This window comes from Eptatretus burgeri, chromosome 1 (assembly GCF_056783735.1).
Source record: "Eptatretus burgeri isolate ZD-2024b chromosome 1, Ebu_testis_v1, whole genome shotgun sequence".
Classification (NCBI taxonomy): Eukaryota; Metazoa; Chordata; class Myxini; order Myxiniformes; family Myxinidae; genus Eptatretus; species Eptatretus burgeri.
In genome coordinates, this window is record NC_140961.1 from 15361956 (window position 1) to 15382429 (window position 20474).

The following is a 20474-nucleotide window of genomic DNA, read 5'->3' on the forward strand; positions in this document are numbered from 1 at the left end:
ATTGGCTTCATGTCCATTCTTCCTTCTCATACCAGGAGCATGATGCCCTTGTTGCCATCTCCAATAGGGTTGGAGTTGATAAGGCAATGAATATGGATTAAATTTATGCAGTCCGTGAAGCAGCAGCAGAAGTAATTACAAGACACAACTACGCTGACATCAAGTTGAAGCGTGAAAACAGAGTTTACTTCTATTAGCAGTGGAAAAGTTAAGTATCCGTAGACAGGAAGTGGAGGTCAACACCACCTCCTCTTCATGCGTGTGACATATGTAATCAAGCACAAAACTGAAATGCAGTAGTAACTGCGCTTTGAGTTTGAGTGGCAGCCTCCATCCCAAATTTGTCAAAGGGATAATGTTGAACAACAAAAGTGTCCTTGCAAACATCTTGAAATCAAAGGTGAATGTTCATTTGGAATTTCGTCCTTGATAGAGGTCACCTTTTGCAGAGCATGTGTTGGCTCAATGGTGTACCATATCCCTGTGTGTCGTAAGAGGCGACCAGGGTTGCGTCAGGAAGGGCATCCGGCGTAAAAACCTATGCCAAATCAGTATGCGGACAACAAAACGAATTTCCATACCGGATCGGTCGAGGCCCGGGTTACCAACGACCGCCACCGGTACCGGTGGTCAGCAGGGTACCAGTGGAAATTGTGCTACTGCTGGGCGAAGGAGGAGAAGGAGACGGGGAAGGCGAGTCCGGAGGCAGTGGGAGAGGGGGAAGGGTAGAAGTGTGGAGGTGAGAGTTGGAACTCTGAATGTTGGGACGATGACTGGCAAAGGGCGAGAGTTGGCTGATATGATGGAGAGAAGAAAGGTGGACATACTGTGTGTACAAGAGACCAAGTGGATGGGGAGTAAGGCGAGGAGCATTGGAGGTGGTTTCAAACTGTTCTACCATGGTGTGGATGGGAGGAGAAATGGTGTCGGGATAATCCTGAAGGAAGATCATGTCAAGAGGGTATTGGAGGTGAGGAGGGTGTCTGACCAAGTGATGAGTGTGAAGTTGGAAATTGAAGGGGTGATGATGAATGTCATCAGTGCATATGCCCCACATATGGGGTGTGAGATGGAATATAAAGAAGATTTCTGGAGTGAGTTAGATGAAGTGGTGGAGAGTGTATCCAAGGATGAAAGAGTGGTGATTGGAGCAGATTTCAATGGACATGTTGGGGAAGGGAATAAAGAAGATGAGGAGGTGATGGGGAGGTACGGTCTCAACAAGAGAAATGTGGAAGGGCAAATGGTGGTAGAGTTTGCAAAAAGAATGGAAATGGCAGTGGTAAACACGTATTTCAAGAAGAAGGAGGAACACAGGGTGACATACAAGAGTGGAGGAAAGTGCACACAGGTGGATTACATCTTAAGTAGGAGATGCAACCTGAAAGAGATTAGTGACTGTAAGGTTGTGGCAGGGGAGAGTGTAGCTCGACAGCATCGATTGGTGGTCTGTAGGATGACTTTAGAGGTGAGGTTGAGGAAGAGAGTGAGGGCTGAACCAAGGACCAGATGGTGGAAGCTGAAGGAGGAAGACTGTTGCATGAAATTTAGGGAGGAGGTGAGACAGGCGTTGGATGGTGGTAAAGATGGGTGGGATGATTGGGCAACGACAGCAGAAGTTGAGGGAGATAGCTAGGAAGGTACTTGGTGTGACATCTGGACAGAGGAAGGAAGATAAGGAGACTTGGTGGTGGAATGAGGAAGTACAGGAAAGTATAAGGAAGAAGGGGTTGGCGAAAAAGAAGTGGGATAGTCAGAGAGATGAAGAAAGTCGGCAGGAGTACAAGGAGTGGCGTCGAAAAGCAAAAAGAGAGGTGGCTAAGGCCAAGGAAAAGGCATATGACGAGCTGTATGAGAAGTTGGATACAAAAGAAGGGGAAAATGATTTATACCGATTGGCAAGACAGAGGGACCGAGCTGGGAAGGATGTGCTGCAGGTTAGGGTGATAAAGGACGCAAATGGGAATGTGCTGACGAGTGAGGAGAGTGTGTTGAGAAGGTGGATGGAGTACTTTGAGGAGCTGATGAATGAAGAAAATGAGAGAGAGAAGGTTGGAAGAGGTGGAGATAGTGAATCAGGAAGTGGGGTGGATCAGTAAGGATGAAGTGAGGACTGCTATGAAGAAGATGAAAAGTGGAAAGGTGGTTGGCCCAGATGGTATACCAGTGGAGGCATGGAAGTGCTTAGGAGAGATGGCAGTGGGGTTGTTAACCAGATTGTTTAATAAAGTCTTGGAAAGTGAGAGGATGCCGGAGGAGTGGAGATTAAGTGTGTTGGTTCCGATTTTCAAGAATAAGGGTGATGTGCAGAGCTGTGGAAATTACAGAGGGATAAAGTTGTTAAGCCACACCATGAAGTTGTGGGAAAGAGTAGTGGAAGCTCGGTTGAGAGGAGAGGTGATGATCTGTGAGCAGCAATATGGGTTTATGCCAGGAAAGAGCACCACTGATGCGATGTTTGCTTTGAGAATGTTGATGGAGAAGTATAGGGAAGGCCAGAAAGAGTTACATTGTGTGTTTGTGGATTTAGAGAAAGCTTATGATAGGGTGCCAAGAGAGGAGTTGTGGCATTGTATGAGGAAGTCGGGAGTGGTGGAGAAGTATGTGAGGATCGTGCAGGATATGTATGAGGACAGTATGACAGCGGTGAGGTGTGCGGTAGGAATGAGGGACCAGTTTAAGGTTAAAGTGGGATTGCACCAAGGATCGACTCTGAGCCCTTTCCTGTTTGCAATGGTGATGGACAGGTTGACGGACGAGATCAGACTGGAGTCTCCATGGACCATGATGTTCGCGGATGACATCATGATCTGTAGGGAGAGTAGGGAGCAGGCTGAATCGAGCCTTGAGAGGTGGAGGTACGCACTGGAGAGAAGGGGAATGTTAGTCAGTAGGAGTAAGACGGAGTACATGTGCGTAAATGAGAGGGAGGGTGGTGGCATGGTGCAGTTGCAAGGAGTTGAGGTGGGGAAGGTGGATTGGTTTAAATACTTGGGATCAACTGTCCAAAGTAACGGAGAGTGTGGGAGAGAAGTGAAAAGAGAGTGCAGGCAGGATGGAGTGGGTGGAGAAGAGTTGCAGGAGTGATTTGTGACAGAAGGGTAGCTGCAAGAGTGAAGGGGAAAGTATACAAGACGGTAGTGAGACCAGCTATGTTGTATGGTTTGGAGGCGGTGGCGCTAACAAAAGACAGGAAGCAGAGCTGGAGGTGGCAGAGTTAAAGATGCTGCGATTCTCGTTGGGGAGTGACGAGGATGGATAGGATAAGAAATGAGTGTATTAGAGGGACAGCGCAGGTAGGACGGTTTGGAAACAAAGTGAGAGAGGCGAGATTGAGATGGTTTGGACATGTGCACAGGAGGGAAACGGAGTATATCGGGAGAAGGATGTTGAAGATGGAGCCGCCAGGCAGGAGGAGAAGAGGAAGGCCAAAGAAGAGGTTCATGGATGCGGTGAGGGCGGACATGCGGGTGGTTGGAGTGTCAATGGAAGATGTGGAGGATAGAGAGAAATGGAGACAGTTGGTCCGCTGTGGCGACCCCTAACGGGAGCAAGCCGAAAGAGGAAGAAGAAGAAGAGTGTTGGCTCAATGGTGCTACATATGACCAGGTGTGTGACACATACATGTCCTCAACAATTATGGCCCTGAATTCATGAACTTTTCAGATGGATACGGTGGCACAATGTTCACCAAAGCAGGAGAGCAGCAGCACCAAGCAACCGAGAATGCCTCCACAGACATCATCTTTGAGCTTGGTGTGATTCTGACCACCTCTCACAAAGCTTTCTTTGCAAATGGCAAAAGACAAAGAAATGTTCATCACTAAACTCATCACCAAATTTGAGGGCAATGGTGTGATGAGCAAGTAGAGCACTGCAGATGCTGATTACCTTAGTGCTCAAACTGTAATGACAACTGCAGCAGATGGCCAAACCAGACCTGTTGTGGTCGTAGCCAATGACACTGATTTGTTGGTCATGCTTACTGAACAAGCCACAGCTGGTATGGAGCATATGCTCTTCAGACTTAACCCAATATCTGTCTACAGCATTCAGGAAATCCAACAATCCATCAGTTCCACAGTCAAGGCCCATCTCATGTTCATACATGCCATGACCGGTTGCGACATGGTTTCAGCCCTTTACAACACGGAGAAAAGATAAGGCATTGGCCATTTTTGATAGAGGGAGGAGATGGAGCTGAATTAATTTTTGAAGCCGAGTTTGACCCACAATGAAGTTGCATGTGTAGGTGGGCTATTTCTCCTAAAGTTGCTTGGGGCAGTTTGGTGAACCTCTCCAGACAGGCATCGTTATGAATGGTCTATGTCTCTATGAGGTGTGTCAGCATAACCTTAATCTCCTCAGCTGGGTTTCAACTAGAAAGCTTGCTTCCAACTTCTTTGGCTCAAAGTACCACTCCGACAGAGCATACTCAACAGTGCAACAATGGTTGGGCGATGAGTTGTCTCGCACTGAGTGGGGATGGCAATTCAGAGATGGGATGCGATTTCCGGTGGACACTAACTGAGAGTCGCACCTGATGGCGTACCTTGCATGGTATCATGTGGGTGCAAGGGAGGCTGCGGGAAGAAATGCAGTCGCCGCAAGGCTGTCCTATTCTATACCCACATGTGCTCCACATGCATCAATGCCTGTCCCATTGATGATTCTGAAAACAATTCTGCTGATCTGTGGTGTGAGCATGTTACACCTTCCATTTTCTGTTTGGCATAATTGAAGATATTTTGTTTGAATTTCCAAATTATACAACAAATGTCATCCTCAAATTGAAATTCTGAGGGTTCCTTTGAATTGCTCATAACCAAACCTGGGTCTAGACCCCAAAATCATCTTCCTATGTCAAGTAATAACAAAGTTGTGACTATTTTCCTGATATTCGCAAATTGGGATGGTGGCTATCTTGGACCCTGAATTTTCCTCAAGTGGGATTTCTGTGGCCTTTACTCAATTGTGTTGGATAGACATCAAAGCAACCTTCCTGGAAAAAAAAAAACATCAGCTGTTAACATTTTTACCTCTGTCACCGAAGGTGAAGGAGGTTATGTTTTTACCCCTTTCTGTCTGTCTGTCTGTCTGTTTGTCTGTGTACAGGATATCTCAAAAAGTTACGGATGGATCCAGATGAAATTTTGTGGACGGTTTCAGTGTGACAAGGATGAACTGTTTAGATTTTGGTGAAGATCTGGATCCGGATCCAAATCTGCTAAAAAAAATTTTTTTAAGTGATTCTTTGCCATTTAATTGAGAGATAGGATTCAAAAACGATATATTGCACGATATCTCAAAATGTACTGGGCCAGATATGTTATCATGGATCAGACATTGCGGGGCACCTGGAGGTATGCGCTCTACCGAGCGCCCTTCTATTTTTTTGCTGTGTTTAAACTTATGCTTATGTGCTATTCCCTTGCTTTGCCATTTTTGAGATCAAACTCCTGTCTGCAATCATATGGATATTCTTGGCAACATTGGAAGTGGTTTTTTGTGTCTCCTGATATTCCATATTTCTGATGCAATCTTCTGAGGGTCGACCTGAGCACTTGCGAAGCACGACGTTCTGATAAATGCGGCCTGTGGTTGAAATATCCAACTTTATTTTGTCCTTTTTATGTTTAAGCAAAGGGTTTTATTGTGTTTTTGCATTGTTGTATTTGAACTCCAATTCGCGCTTGAGCATTTGCTCACCTGCAAAAGGTTCACCTGGATATCTTCTGGATCTCATGCAGGACACCAACCATGTTGGTTGTTTGTTTTCAACGGATGGATAATGGCATTTGGGGAGTCGGAAATGCATCCATGATGTGATTCGATCATTATTAACATGTTTCTTTAATTTTACTTGCACAAGTACTTCACCTGGTTGTCCAGAATAAATGTTCTTACTCATGCTCCTCATCTTGTTTCTCCTGTTCCTCATCTGAGTGTTTATTACTTCAAATGAACACCTGGATAATGTTCCTGAATGCTTTTGAGCTCTCTGGTTGCTTGCTAATAAGTCTTACAGGATGGTACAGAGGTCGCACAATTGCCCTGTTCTCCTCTGGGTTTGATTGCTGTCCCAACTATAAAACTGTTCAATTCATGCTTCGTGGGGAAGGTGTTGCATCACCAAGTGCATCATCCCTCCGATGGATGTTAAACCTGGTCAGGTGTCCTATCTGTTTTCATTAGTTGGTGGACCTTAAAAATCCCACAGTGTCTTGCTAAGCGTATGTGATCTATCACCTGCACTCTGAGCAGACTGGAAATACCTGTAACCTTCAGTCGAACGTCAGACCTGGCCAGGCAGTTCGTGAAAGTCTTGTTTTCAAAACATTCTCCGGCCAAGCGCACATGAAGGTAGGAATTGTTGTGGCCATTAAAGCAGTACTCTTTTATTTATAGAAGTTATCTTGGAAGCAATCAAAGTTATTGAGAAACAAATTATTATCTTGCCAAAACGAAGTTTTGCAAGATATGTTAGTCAGCTTGTATGTTTTTTTTTGTTTGTCTGTAATCACGTATAAAAAATTCTGCAGAGCACAGTTATCATCGGAAATTTTTGTAACTTCGCATATCAGAGGCCTATAGAGGTCCCTTTCAGTGCACAAAATTTTGAAGGTCAAGGTCAAAGGTCAAGGTCACTTTGGCGCAAATCAGGGGAGTCGACGAAACCCTTATTTTTTGAGTAATTTTGATCGGATCGTCTTCAAACTTCATGGGAATATAGTTCATGGTCTGGCACTCAGATGATTAATTTTTGCTGGCGATTGGCCTTGACCTTCATGTTTTTTTTTGTTTTTTTTTGGTCTGTAATCACGTATAAATCACTCTGCAGAGCACAGTTATCATTGGAAATTTTTGTAACTTCGCATATCAGAGGCCTATAGAGGTCCCTTTCAGCACATAAAATTTTGAAGGTCAAGGTCAAAGGTCAAGGTCACTTTGTCACAAATCAGGGGAGTCTACGAAACCCTTATTTTTTGAGTAATTTTGATCGGATCGTCTTCAAACTTCATGAGAATATAGTTCATGGTCTGGTGCTCAGAAGATTAATTTTTGGTGGCGATTGGCCTTGACCTTCATGGTTAGCGCCTCAGGTCAAACATATTTGACCCTAAGGTCAAATTTTCAAGTTTTAGGAACCATATCGTGTAGTACCTCAAATTGAACACCTCGATGAGTGCTTTCTAGATATGTCAAGCTTGAGACATTATGACGTCATTTGGTGCCGTTATGAGGCAAAAGCATATTTTTTTCATGGTTACTCTGTAGAACGATTCTCATCGGAATCTCTCGTCGGCAGATATTCCTCAAGGAGTCGCTCTTGGTGGATAGCAGCTCTGTTCACCTCAGTGTGACCTTAAAGAAGTCACACGTGGTCACCTTTTGGCAAGATACGGGTCACCCTGCGGGTGACATTGGTTTATTTTTGTTTTGGTTTGTGATATTTTATGAATGGATGATTACACTGGTCAACAATTTTTTACTTTCTGAATGTTGTCTAGATTTCTACAAGTGAATTAGGGTATTCTGGCACTGCTGAATCAGGAAATGGCATCCGTTTCTCTCCATCAGGTCAGGTTTTTGTGCTAAGTTGATTTGAAAAAATCAGATCTTGTGACAAAATCAATTACATTTTTGTGGCATTATCAGCTGATTTTTGTCAACGCATATCATCCTAAACATGTTTTTAAGAAAAAAAAATGTTTTACAACAACATTTATTGATTACATGATAGAAACATCGATTACTGTCATCTGAATGGTGGGCATTGATAAAGGTAAGTACAAGTAAATTGCATGTTGCGTCACCACTGTTCAAACTTCAGGGCTTGAACTTCCGTTTCTTCGAACTCCTGGAATGTTCAGCGGCAGGGAGGTCTCTCTTCAGATTCCAACAGTAGTCAGCCATCATGACTGCGTCCCAGCGACCCTGATACCTGGTCTCCATCTCCTTCATGTCCTGATGGAATCTCTCCCCCTGCTCGTCACTCATTGAACCCAGGTTCTCAGGAAACCGGTTCATATGTGAAAATAGGTAGTGCATCTTGATGCTCATGTTGCAGCCCAGGTTTCTGAAAGCAGTCAGCATGTTGTTGACAAGTTCTGCGTAGTTTCTGGCCTTATTGTTGCCAAGAAAGTTCTTCACTACCAAAACAAATGTCTTCCACGCTTCCAGTTCCACTTCGTTCATTGAGTTTTTGAACTCTGGATCTCTGATGAGCTGACGGATCTGAGAACCATCAAAGATGCCAGCTTTCAACTTCTCCATGGTCAATCCTAGAAAAGCCTGGCACAAGTAAGTGAAGCAGTCACCATCTTTGTCCAGAGCCTTGGTGAACTGCTTGATTAAGCCGAGCTTGATGTGCAGCGGTGGGAAGAGTATTCTGTCTCTGTCCACCAGAGGGTCGTTGATGACGTTCCTTTCTTTGCATGGCACCAATTCCTCCCGCACAGGCCAGTCCTTCTTCGTATAATGCTGAGCACGGTCCCTACTATCCCACATGCACAGAAAACATGGGTACTTGGTGAAGCCAGACTGTTGTCCCAACAAAAAGTTCACCATCTTCAGGTCAACACAAATAAACCACTTATGCTGATCATAACCAATTTTCTCCAGCACGTACTTCACCGCTTCATACTTCTCCTTCAGTGTAGTCGAGTGAGCGATGGGTACAGAGGCAAACTGGTTGCCGTTGTGTAGCAGAACACATTTCAGTGATCGCTTGCTGCTGTCAATGAACAGTCTCCAATCTTTGGGTTCGTACTGTGGCACTCCAAGCTTGAGCAGAAGCGCATGCCATAAATTGGCGCATGTAGGTATTGTACATTCTTCAGAGTTCGTTATTTCAAGAAATACAACTTTTTTGTATCACATTATTACAAAATCTGCCCCATTAACTTTAGTTTTGATCCACGAACTTTATGCTTTGCCTCACCAATTTTTGGAAGATTTTGAGGTTTTATGACTTCAAACTGATCCCTTTTCGACATAATCACCCAGAACTATCGTACCTGAATACTTCTTGTCATTAAAATAATTATTTCCAATCAAAACAATTATTTGACATGACATTTTACCCCCACCAACTTCTTCTAAAATGCTCCACACATGCGTACATGTGAACAAAAATGTAAAAAACGACATGTGGCCATATCTCAAAAACTTGACCTGATTGAACAAAACTAATGTGAGTTTTGGATTCAGCGCATCAGATTCGTCCTAAATCAGCTTAAAAAATGCAGACAACAAATTTGTTGTTGACCAGTGTTATCATTTTCTGACTTGCTTGTTCATCACTGTCTTTGTTGCCAAATCAAAGGTGTTTTGTGGATGTCTCACTCAGGTTGTTTGGTTTTGAAATGGACCATTTCTTCCAGATCTTCCATGAAACACAATAAGAAGGATTCTGACCTTTGGGTAATGACCAAATGTTACAAACTTGATCCGAGCTCACATGTACAAATGTCGTCCTCTCGTTATTGTGACTAAAACATTGTATGAATTATTTGAAGTTGTTTACAAGGGATAACCAAAGTATAATTGGCATCAAAGCTGCTCTCATGTTGAATTTGATCATTGCCTGATGTCCACGTCTATTTATAACTGGCAAATGCCTTTATAACCTCATGCTACCCTCTTACATTTAACCCTCTCTTCAGCGTAACGACCTCTCTGTTTTGTGCACCTCTTCCACTCGTCTTCGGTCCATCAGCCTCACGTGGCCTTGAGATGTCCTCCATCACAGTTGAGGACCCTGCAGAGGGGACAAAGGAAGGTAGTTGGGTGATTGTGGCTGCAGCTTTTGTGGTCTCTCTGTGCACTCGAGCCATGACCAGGCGAGTGAAACGATTGTTGCTGTGAATATTATGGTCTGTTCCAAATGCATAGTCGCCGCCTTCTTCTTGTTTTTCTTCTTTCTTTTTTTTTTTCTTTCTTCTTTTTATTCTTAATTTTTCATCTTTTTTTTTTTTACTTTCAAAAATTATGTGATGCAATTTTAACCTGTTCATCAATTTGTAGGAGGGAAGGAATGAGCTGTGATCATCTATTTCCTTTTTTTTAATACAGGTATTGAGGCTCATGGAAGACCTACATGATAAAGGATAGAACGGAATGATTAGAATAGGAAAAAGACATTCCGCACAGCACAGGAGAACAAGTGGACACGGGACATATAGATGACACAGCACAAAGAGTAAAAGGAAGACGGAGAGAAGATAAATATATTTTCTGCTTTGGCGAGTCATTTTGTTTTACATTTCTGGAACAAAACAACCAGGCTTATTCTTTGTCTTTTATCTAAAGATTATCACACCATTCATACAAATAGTTCAACTTCAGAACGTAAATACAGTAATGTGAGCATTGTGCTACAACACTTATAGTTGTAAATTTTCAAGCAGGCATTTAGGTTTGCTCAGTAAGTTATTTATTTATTTTTTTTCGAATCAGGCAAAAACCGTTTGAGTAAGCTGCAAATGCATTGTAAATCATTTATCGACGTGATACATGAACAGACCAAGTGAAGAAAGCCCCTTGACACAGGGTTTCACAAATGTTCTAGAACAGGGCATGATGAGAATCATTTCTCAGCATTCACAAATGTTCAGAGGTCTTCAATGTAATTTATATTTGTAGGCACAGCTATATGGGATAACAAGGCTAAGGTAGACTAGTTATCTCATTAATAATTGGCTAGCCTGGGTTTTTGGTTTCTGTGTGAAGTGGTAGATTATGTCAAAGAGTATTCAGCAGAAAATCAGTCTTTCCTGTCCTTCTGTAATGTGCACAAAACCCACACCACCATCCCACCTCCCTAATCCTCTAAACAGTTCCCATTAATAGTTATACTATGCAGGGTGTTCCATAAAGACATGGACAACTTTGGTTATTAATATATTTAGTACCAGAAATGACACGATACCCTTTGTTTGATAGGACTCAGAAACTCGTATAGTTTTCTGTACAGTGCATAGAGAAAGCGCACGCACACACACGCACACACACACACACACACTAGCATTTCAAGGCAATTTTTCCATACTAACCATATGTATAGAAATTCCACACCCCCTTTCAAAATTGTTGCCTTATAGCCTGGAATTAAATTAGACTTTTTCCACCTTTATCTACACATCATAACCCACAACTTCCAAATGAAAACAAATTCGACAAATTTCTGATAATTAATGAAAAATACAAAACTAGAATATCTTTGTTGGATAAGTGTCCACCCTCCTTATAATAGCATTGTAAATTTGCTCAGGTGTAACCAATCACCTTCAAAATCACACATCAAGTTAATTGGCCTCCACCTGTATTAAAATGTAGTGATTCTGATTATTTCAGAATAAAATGAGCTGTTCCGAGAGGTTTCCTCTGCTGGGTAGTGCATTTCACAGCAAAGACTCAACCATGAAAACCAAGGAGCTTTCAAAAGACCTCCGTGATAAAGTTGTGGAAATGCACAGATCAGTGGATGGATACAAAAATATTTTAAAGGCCTTGAATATCCCTGGAGCACAGTCAAGACAATCATTAAGAAGTGGAAGGCATATGGTACCACCAAGACCCTGCCTAGATCAGGGCATCCCTCCAAACTGAATGTCCAAGTAAGGAGACTGATCAGAGAAGCCACCAAGAGGTCAATGGCAACTTTGAAAGGGCTACAGACTTTTATGGAAAAGACTGGTCACTGTGTGCATGTGACAACAATATCCCAAACACTCCGCAAGTCTGGCCTGTACGCTAGGGTGGCAAGAAGGAAGCTATTACTCAAAAAAAACCTACCTTTAGTCAAGTTTGAGGAATGCAAAAACACTCCAGAGATTCTGAAGCTACGTGGCAAAATGTTTTATGGTCTGATGGAACTTTTTGGCCAAAATGCAAAATGTTATGTTTGGTGCAAACCCAACACAGCACATCACCCAAAGAACACAATCCCTACTGTGAAGCATAGTGGTGGCAACAACATGTTATGGGGATGTTTCTCATTAGCAGGGTCTGTGGAAGGGAAATGGAAAATGTGAGGATGGAAGGGAAAATGTATGGAGCAAAATACAGAAAAATCCGAGATGAAAACCTGCTGTCATCTTCAAGAAAGCTGAAATTGGGACAGAAGTTCATCTTTCAGCAAGACAATGACCCGAATCACACAGCCAAAGATACACTGGAGTGGCAAAGGAAAAAAAGTATAAATATCCTTCAGTGGCCCAGTTAGAACTCAGACCTAAATCCAATCGAAAATCTGCGGCATGACTTGAAGATTGCCGTCCATCAACGCTCCCCGCACAACTTGACTGAGCTTGTTTTTTTTTCCCAAAGAATGGGCAAATATTGCTCAATCAAGGTGTGCAAAGTTGGTAGAGACTTGTCTCAACAGTCATGTAGCTGCAATTGCTGTCAAAGGTTCTTCCAACAAGTAATAACTTATGGGGCTGGACATTTCTCCACCCAAGATATTCTAGTTTTGTATTTTTAATGAATTTTCTGAAATTTGTAGAATTTGTTTTTCACTTGGATGTTGTGGATTACGATGTGTAAATATAGTTGGAAAAAGTCTGATTTCATGTAATTAATTCCAGGCTATGGGGCAACAAAAGGTGAAAAATTTGAAAGGGGGTGTAGACTTTCAAAGCACTGTATTTTCAGATCTGGTGGTTTAATGTAAAAGAAAATGGCGATTCCACAGGAGAAAGCTCACTGTGTTGAATGGTTCATTGAGATGAGATTTGACATGCCAGTTCAGCGTAATTTCCAGACAAGGTATGGAAAGAATCCACCATCATAGACTATTTTTTTTTTGGATGGCATAAATTAAGTATCAGAGAGTGGTACATTAGACAGTGGTACCCTCCTACATTATGAGAGAGTGGTCAAAGAGGTTTAAGGAGACTAAAAGTTGTCAGAAACAGAAAAGTACCGGAGAGAAAAGCACAAGTGCAGCAGATGTTGAACGAGTGTGTGATTTATTGCAACAAAGTCCCAGTCATCACCAGACATAACACTCCTTGATTTTTTTTTCCTGTGTGGGTTTATCAAAGATGTTGTCCACAACATCTAGGTGGTAGAACTGCAGGATCTTCACTCTCGGATCACAGCTGCATGCACACTGGTGGATGCATGCATGCTGTGCCGAACATGGCAAGAACTCGTGTACCATCTTGATGTCCTGTGTGACAAACGGAGCTCAAATTGAAGTGTATTGATGGTGTGTGCAAAACATTATGAGTTTTTGTATCATATATACCAAAGGGTATCGTATCTTTTGTGGTTCTAGACATTGTTGCGAATTCGCGCCCGCCGGCGTGCTATCGGCCGCTCGACTTGAATGGCGGCCGCCTCGCCCACCGGAACGGACAATTCTGTTGTGACCCTCTCGAAACAACGCCAGGAGATAGTATAGTCACGGGTGGGGGTTTAACCCCACCACGACCGTGCCAATTGCCCACCCGCGCAGGATAGGGTCGCTCGCCAATTTCGATCTACCTAAGTACCTGCGTGGATGGTCGACCGGGCGATCGTACCTCGCCGCAGGCCAACTCCGGACACGAACCGCATAAGCAGTCCGTTCCGTGCTACAGTGATAACCGAGCGGTGTTATCGTCGGCCTCGACGGTTCCGATTAATTATCGGGTGTATTAAGCCCACTATAAACCCTTTACGTGAAGCAGGATAGAGAGTCAATAAAGAAAAGACGAAGCGAAACGGGAAAACAGTTCACACAATGCACATTTATTACGCGACACAGGGAATGCACACATATACAGCCAAACAGTGAAAATGCACCTATATCAGGAAAACAAAAGAAACAATGACGCAGAGTTACTACCGAATACGCGTACACACGGCAACACTTATACAGTTCTACTTTACAAGACACGGCGCCACACACACATTTACTCAAAAGCAAAGGAAAGAAGCCACCCTCATAGACAAGGGGGCAGACGTGCCTGTAGGCCAATGTGTGCGCGGGACCTGAAGGAGTGGCCAGGTCCGCGAGACCGGGTGGGTCCTACCTACGTCCTCATGACGCGTTGGCAGACGAGCCGCAGATGTGGCCGCGTGGCTGTGCCCCGACTCCGTGCTCCTTCGCGGGTTTCGTTGGCATGACGTTTGGAGTGGGGTGGGAACGGGGCCCCCTTGTTGCACTATCTCAGCGCGGGGGAAAGGGGGAATTGTTGATGCCCTGGGGGAGGAGAATGAATGGCTGGCCTGGGTCCTGTGACGAGCGATCTCCCACCGCGACCTCGTCGCCGACCGCCGTCCTTCTCGCCTCGGACCCGAGCTCCTTGGCCTCTTCCCCAACTCTCCTCAGCCGACTGCAGAACCCAACTCAATGCCTCACCACCCGACTCCACTCTCTGCCACACTCTGCTGCTGCCATACTCTGCCCGATGACTCTTACCAAAACTGACTCTCTCTCTGCCACGATTCGCCTTGTGCTCGGCGTTTTATAGGCCGGCAGGAGAAACAATATGCAAATTTCCGGATCAGGATCATCTCGGGGGCGGAGCCACACTCGCCAATTGGACGGAGGAAGAGTGGGCGTGAACCTCCCCTGATCCTAGAATTTGCATATTTCGATTTCACTCAGATGCGCCTGGAGGCGGGGCCAAGCCGCTCCACGCTTGCTAATTGGACGGATCAGAAGTGGGCGTGTAGCGTTCTTGATCTGAATTCTCCTCGGAAAAGCCGCTATTTGCACTCGCGGCTCGGTGCGTATCGCTGAACGAGCCCAAGACAGCCCGACGCTCAGTGTTCACAGGAGGTGCGGGAATGGCCGTAGAAGGAGAGAGGTGAGGCTCTTGGAGGGTTTATCGGTGGTGGTTTGATGGTTATGGCGGTTGATTCAAAATAAAGATAGAACAGAAAAACGCCTAACTCAAAGCGTCGCAGCCCGAATGAATCGCATAAATTCCCTCTAAACAACGGGTTTGGGGCTAACTACACATGCACTTAGAGTTATCTCACCTACGGGCCCTGAATGGTGGTTTGCGAATTTCCACAGCCGTAACACTATATTAACAACCAAAGTCATCTGGGTCTTTTTTGAACACCCTGTATGTCTGAATGTTCTTTTAGAATGGTTAAAACCGCTACTGTGCACATGCAGTGAAACCCCTCCCTCTCCCCACCCACCCCCTTAAGGAGATGAAAATATCATGAAGCGAGGGGTGGGGTATCTCAGCAACCATGCCAGAGAAAGATGAACACCCCAGATAATATAAAAAAAACGTCCTAGAAGGTTTGAAACGTCAAAGATAGATCAGTGCATGACCCCATTTAGCACACCTGACGGGGCACGGCCATGAGACATTATTAAAAGCTATACATATGTATATGTGTATATGTGTATATATATATATATATATATATATATATATATATATATATATATATATATATATATATATATATATATATATATATATATATATATATATATAAGGCCCCGTGAGGAGGAGTGATGAAAGCGAGATTTTTTAATGATATGATGATGATAGGCTCGGATGATAGGGTAAGGGTTAAAATAGTGCAATGTGGCATTAACTCCAAAATGGCCGATGTGTCCCTTCCATCACTCCTCCTCGCGGCGCCATATATATATATATATATATATATATATATATATATATATATATATATATATATATATATATATATATATATATATATATATATATATATATATATATATATATATATATATATATATATGAGCATGTGCGGTGCATATTACCTGTGAGCACTGAGTTGCGAGCTCGAGGGGTGGGACACAAAATGGAGGACACAGGCTGGGACAAGATAACTAATAGGAATGCCAGCAACAGCCCCATGTAGTCTGAACGAGGACCATAGCATATCTGGCGTGAAGAAATGACCACCACCTTAACCACCACGTGCAAGCATCAAGTATGTCGAGGTCCCTTCAGTCTTGTCACCTCTTTCCTGTGATGTGTGTCTGTCTCTTCTATCTGTCTAAGCTATTTTGGATAAGCCATCAAAATTACGTTGAGGATTGCTAGTCGCCTTGCTGTGCAGCGTCCCAGTCTATCTTTCAGTGCTCTCTTTCTCTCTCTCCCTCTCTCCCTGTTTCCCATCCCTTTTAAATAAACTTATGTTTCACTATTGAAGTGTTGGTTGGTGTGTTGTCCCGAATTGGGAACATAAAACCACGTTGCAAGTAAAGCCGTGACTGTTGGAAATTTGCGCCAAAACCGCGTCAGGAGTGTACAACCGCAGTGGTTCTCAAGAGTGTTAAGCTTGGCCAATCTTTTTGAACTGATGAACTCTTCAAAGGTGGCAGGCTTGTTGGAATTACTGCGCATAGAAAACTGAAGAAAAAAGATCTATTGGGCTTTCCCAGCAGATGACGTTGCAGTCCCAATGACTCTCTGTTGCTAAGTTGGTGACCGTCCATGTGGAAGATTTGAACCTGTCCATGTAGAACACCATTGCAGTTTCATTCTGGACGAGTCCAAGATGTTTTTTTTATTTTTATTTTTTAGTCTTTTAATGATGTGCAAATGCTTGGAATAATTGCTCTGTTTATCAGAGTTCCCACATATCTGTAACCTTAAAACGATTGAGCAAATAGTAGGATTTGGAAGAGCAAGAATGCATTTTTCATCGTTTTCTCAAGTTGATGGCCCTTCACCATCCACCATCCCTTGCATATCATGTGGAATAATTATGCATGGACCGGTGTTTGTGTTTGTTGTGCTACTCCTCCTACAGTTCTCAGCCGATTGCATCCAGACTTGCGACATAGGATCAGCATGACCCAATTAATGTATAGGAGTGTTTTATCTTAGCCCGTGGTCTTGGAGGGGGTGGGGGGAGGGAAGTAGGAGATGCTAATTCTCAATGTAAATGTATCGTTTAGCACTGCTTCCGGTGGGAGAGGGTATTACAAGTCCCCACACTTTACAGTGCAGTATTCCTGTTCCCACATTTTCCAGTGCAGTGAGGTGTTTTTGAATTATAAGCAGTAATAGCAAGTTTGTTTTTGCTTCATGCACGTCACCTGGGTTATTTGTTTTTATTTTTGGGAGCGATTGAGGCAGCTGTCAGTTGCTTAAACACTACTCACCCAAGTAAAGGTATGTATTAGAAGAACGTGTTGCATGTAAGGAAAAAGATCGCCCATAGGGTAGGTACTCTGCTAGTATGGAATAATACCTCATATGAATCTCGTATGTAATTGAAGCCTCGCCTCCTATCGCACCCCTCCTGCTTTCTCACCCCTCCGACCCTCCCCAGCTCCTCGAGAACACACTCATTCTTCCTTTAATTCCTTTCAGTTGAAGTCCCAGATTCCAGGCTGACTGCACACATCAACTATTTTGTTCCTCTTTTGTCCTTTCTGAGGCTGTTCAATCATAGCTTTCCCTCCAGAGCATCAAACAAGTGGTGCACCACCATCTCATGTCATCCCCATCCATACCCACGATGTTTTCTCCCACCATTAACCCGACTTAACCTAATCCTCCGACTTGCAGGTCACGGTGTTTCTTTCTCTCCTCTCTCTCCCTCCCTCCTCTCTCAGTCTCTCCCTCTCTCCTCTTTTTCCGTTTGTTCATTCCCTTGCTTTTGTCGACCTGTCAACCTGCTTCCCCCACTGCCCCACTGCCCCACTGCCCCACTGCCCCACTGCCAATATGTTGCTGTTTTACCCTTTGCTCACTCACTCTTTTCCTTAGCCTCAATCTTGTTCTCTCTCTTTTCATGAGCCTCGATCTTGTGTTTTCTTGTTTTTTCAATGGACCCACACCAAAACTTCACAGCAGATTTTGATGACTTGTTCTTCATCACTTCATTTAATGCAGAATTCGAGTTTCTTGAGGATAAAGTAAACAGTTATGTTATGTTCCTTTCTTTGCCATCAGGTCTCTTTCTGTGTTGTTAGTGGAGTTCAGCCATCACCTTGGCCAAGACTTGGCAACAACTGCATGGGTCATCTCCATCAATGATTGTCTCACCATGTTGTGTGGTATGAAGCAATTTATAGGATGGATTTGTCATGTTATGGCTTTTAATTGTTATTTTGCTTTGATTTTTGACTTTAGCAATTTCTGTGACAAGAAACTTTAATGGTGGAAGAGGCTATTTGACCCATCATTCCTGTACACTGCATCAATACTACATCCAAATTATCATCCAAACAAAATGTAGCATCCAAACTATGAGTTTATCAACTCTATTTTGTTGGGAGGTGAGAGAGGGGGGGGTGGTCAAGTGACTGAAGGCAATGGCACATCAATTGACCTTGCATAGCATGGTCTGTCTACAAGGTAGCTGGTGTTTCTTGGTTTTATGGAGGTATGATTAGAGAAGTGTCTGTGGGTTTTGGTGTTTATGGACAGACTACAGTGATATAAAGTTGTAAAAATTATTTTTTTACTGATAGTGGACAGTGCTAGGAAGTCATAAATAATTGTAGATAGGCATGCCTGCTTCATTACATAATGTACCTAAAGCATGACAGATGACTCGTACTGACTGTACTGTGTTTATATCTGTCTGTCTGTCCATCCATTATGATGTCTCCTCAAACGGTGAGGCAGAAATTCACCAAACTTGGTAGTTACGATCAACACATGGCATGAAGGTGCAAAAGCCATGTCATTTTTGGCTCTGCACCCTGGGGAGAGGTGAAATGCTCAAATGCTGAAAAATGAAATTACAAGCACATTTGAAAACATTTTTAAATGAAACTTTATATATGCAATCAACATTGGGGGATGCATTAAATATGTAATGATTTTTTTGGATTTCACCCGCGGGTCATGTCAGTAAATGATAAATGGGGTTTCTGGGACGCCCATTCAAATGGGAATGAGGAAAAACGGGGAAAACTTTCTGACCCAAGCCCCAAAAGCTCAAAATAGGAGACTGATTTTATCCCCACCTATCCCCTTCCCTCCCATACAAGCAAATGTAAAATTGAGACGATGAAAGATTGAGACTTACTGATTAAAGTACTTCTCCCCCCCCCCCAACATAATCAGTCATTTTATACTTTCATTCCACTCAAAGAGTGAACCAACAAATATTTGCCCATGTTCTACTTCAGAGAATAACTTAATTTTCTTATAACATTCATTTCCATCAAGTATATTCACAAAGAATAACTTGGAACTTGGTTATTGTTTTAAGTGTTTTGTTGTGCAGAAATGAAATGATAAACTTCTCTTAATGCTCTTATTTGACCACCTCCTGAGCCACATATCATTTTGAGATTGTCGTAAATTGTTTTTCCATTGTTCAATTGATAACCATCAAAGTTTTCAGTCCATTCAAGGATATTAATTTTTTATTTACATTCTCCAACTTATTTGTAATTAAATTTATCTGCTTTTTTGTTTTATCTGCTTTTACCCTGGTTATTTCTTCAATAAGACTTATTTGATATTTCTCACATTCTTTATGTTCCCATTTAAATACCAAGGCTGATTACATCTCTACTCTTTGGTTTGGTTATTGCTTGGTTCTATCATTTATGAATCAGTAAAAAGATGGTTGTGGCCTGTTAAAATTCCCAACCCAATATCTTAACACTTATACTTATAACCATAAGGGAGACTATTCATTCCATTCTCTAAAATATATCTTTTATCATCAAAAGATCCTAATTCTTTCTTATTTATCTCTTCTGTATATAATTGATGTATATAATTTCTTATTGGATTCATTTTTCTGTACTCTTCCTTCTTTAAGGTTAAACAGTTGTAATAATGTTTAAAGTTTATTGTTTCCTTCATTATATTTTTCTTTATTCCCTTTAGCTTCTTATCACACATTTCAACGTTATTTTCAATATACGTAAAAGCATAAGACTTTGATCTCAATCCTATAAATTCACTAATGACCTTCTCACCCAATTCATCTTTAAACTTAGCAATAACCTTTTTATTCTTTGATGAAAACAACACATCACCTGACTTATTACTTGTATCACATATATCAATATTACACTGGTCAACAATTTTTTACTTTCTGAATGTTGTCTAGATTTCTACAAGTGAATTAGGGTATTCTGGCACTGCTGAATCAGGAAATGGCATCCGTTTCTCTCCATCAGGTCAGGTTTTTGTGCTAAGTTGATTTGAAAAAATCAGATCTTGTGACAAAATCAATTACATTTTTGTGGTATTATCAGCTGATTTTTGTCAACACATATCATCCTAAACATGTTTTTAAGAAAAAAAAATGTTTTGCCAACAACATTTATTGATTACATGATAGAAACATCGATTACTGTCATCTGAATGGTGGGCATTGATAAAGGTAAGTACAAGTAAATTGCATGTTGCGTCACCACTGTTCAAACTTCAGGGCTTGAACTTCCGTTTCTTCGAACTCCTGGAATGTTCAGCGGCAGGGAGGTCTCTCTTCAGATTCCAACAGTAGTCAGCCATCATGACTGCATCCCAGCGACCCTGATACCTGGTCTCCATCTC

At 42.6% G+C, this 20474-nt stretch overlaps 1 protein-coding gene across 9 annotated transcripts in view; it reads left to right on the plus strand.

Moving 5' to 3' along the window:
• LOC147033920 (monocarboxylate transporter 12-B-like) overlaps positions 1-20474 on the plus strand; it is a 101872-nt gene that overhangs the window by 2865 nt on the left and 78533 nt on the right. For 5 of the 9 annotated variants that reach the window (XM_085873136.1, XM_085873128.1, XM_085873179.1 and 2 more), the window contains 3 exons: positions 9353-9426; positions 9669-9845; positions 17901-18004. In XM_085873136.1, the coding sequence (XP_085729262.1) occupies positions 9739-9845; positions 17901-18004 (211 nt within the window). In that variant the 5' untranslated portion in view covers positions 9353-9426; positions 9669-9738. Of the gene's footprint in view, positions 1-7133; positions 7419-9352; positions 9427-9668; positions 9846-17900; positions 18005-20474 lie in introns of those variants that run through there. The other 4 variants (XM_085873164.1, XM_085873156.1, XM_085873146.1 and 1 more) reach the window with 3 other exon arrangements.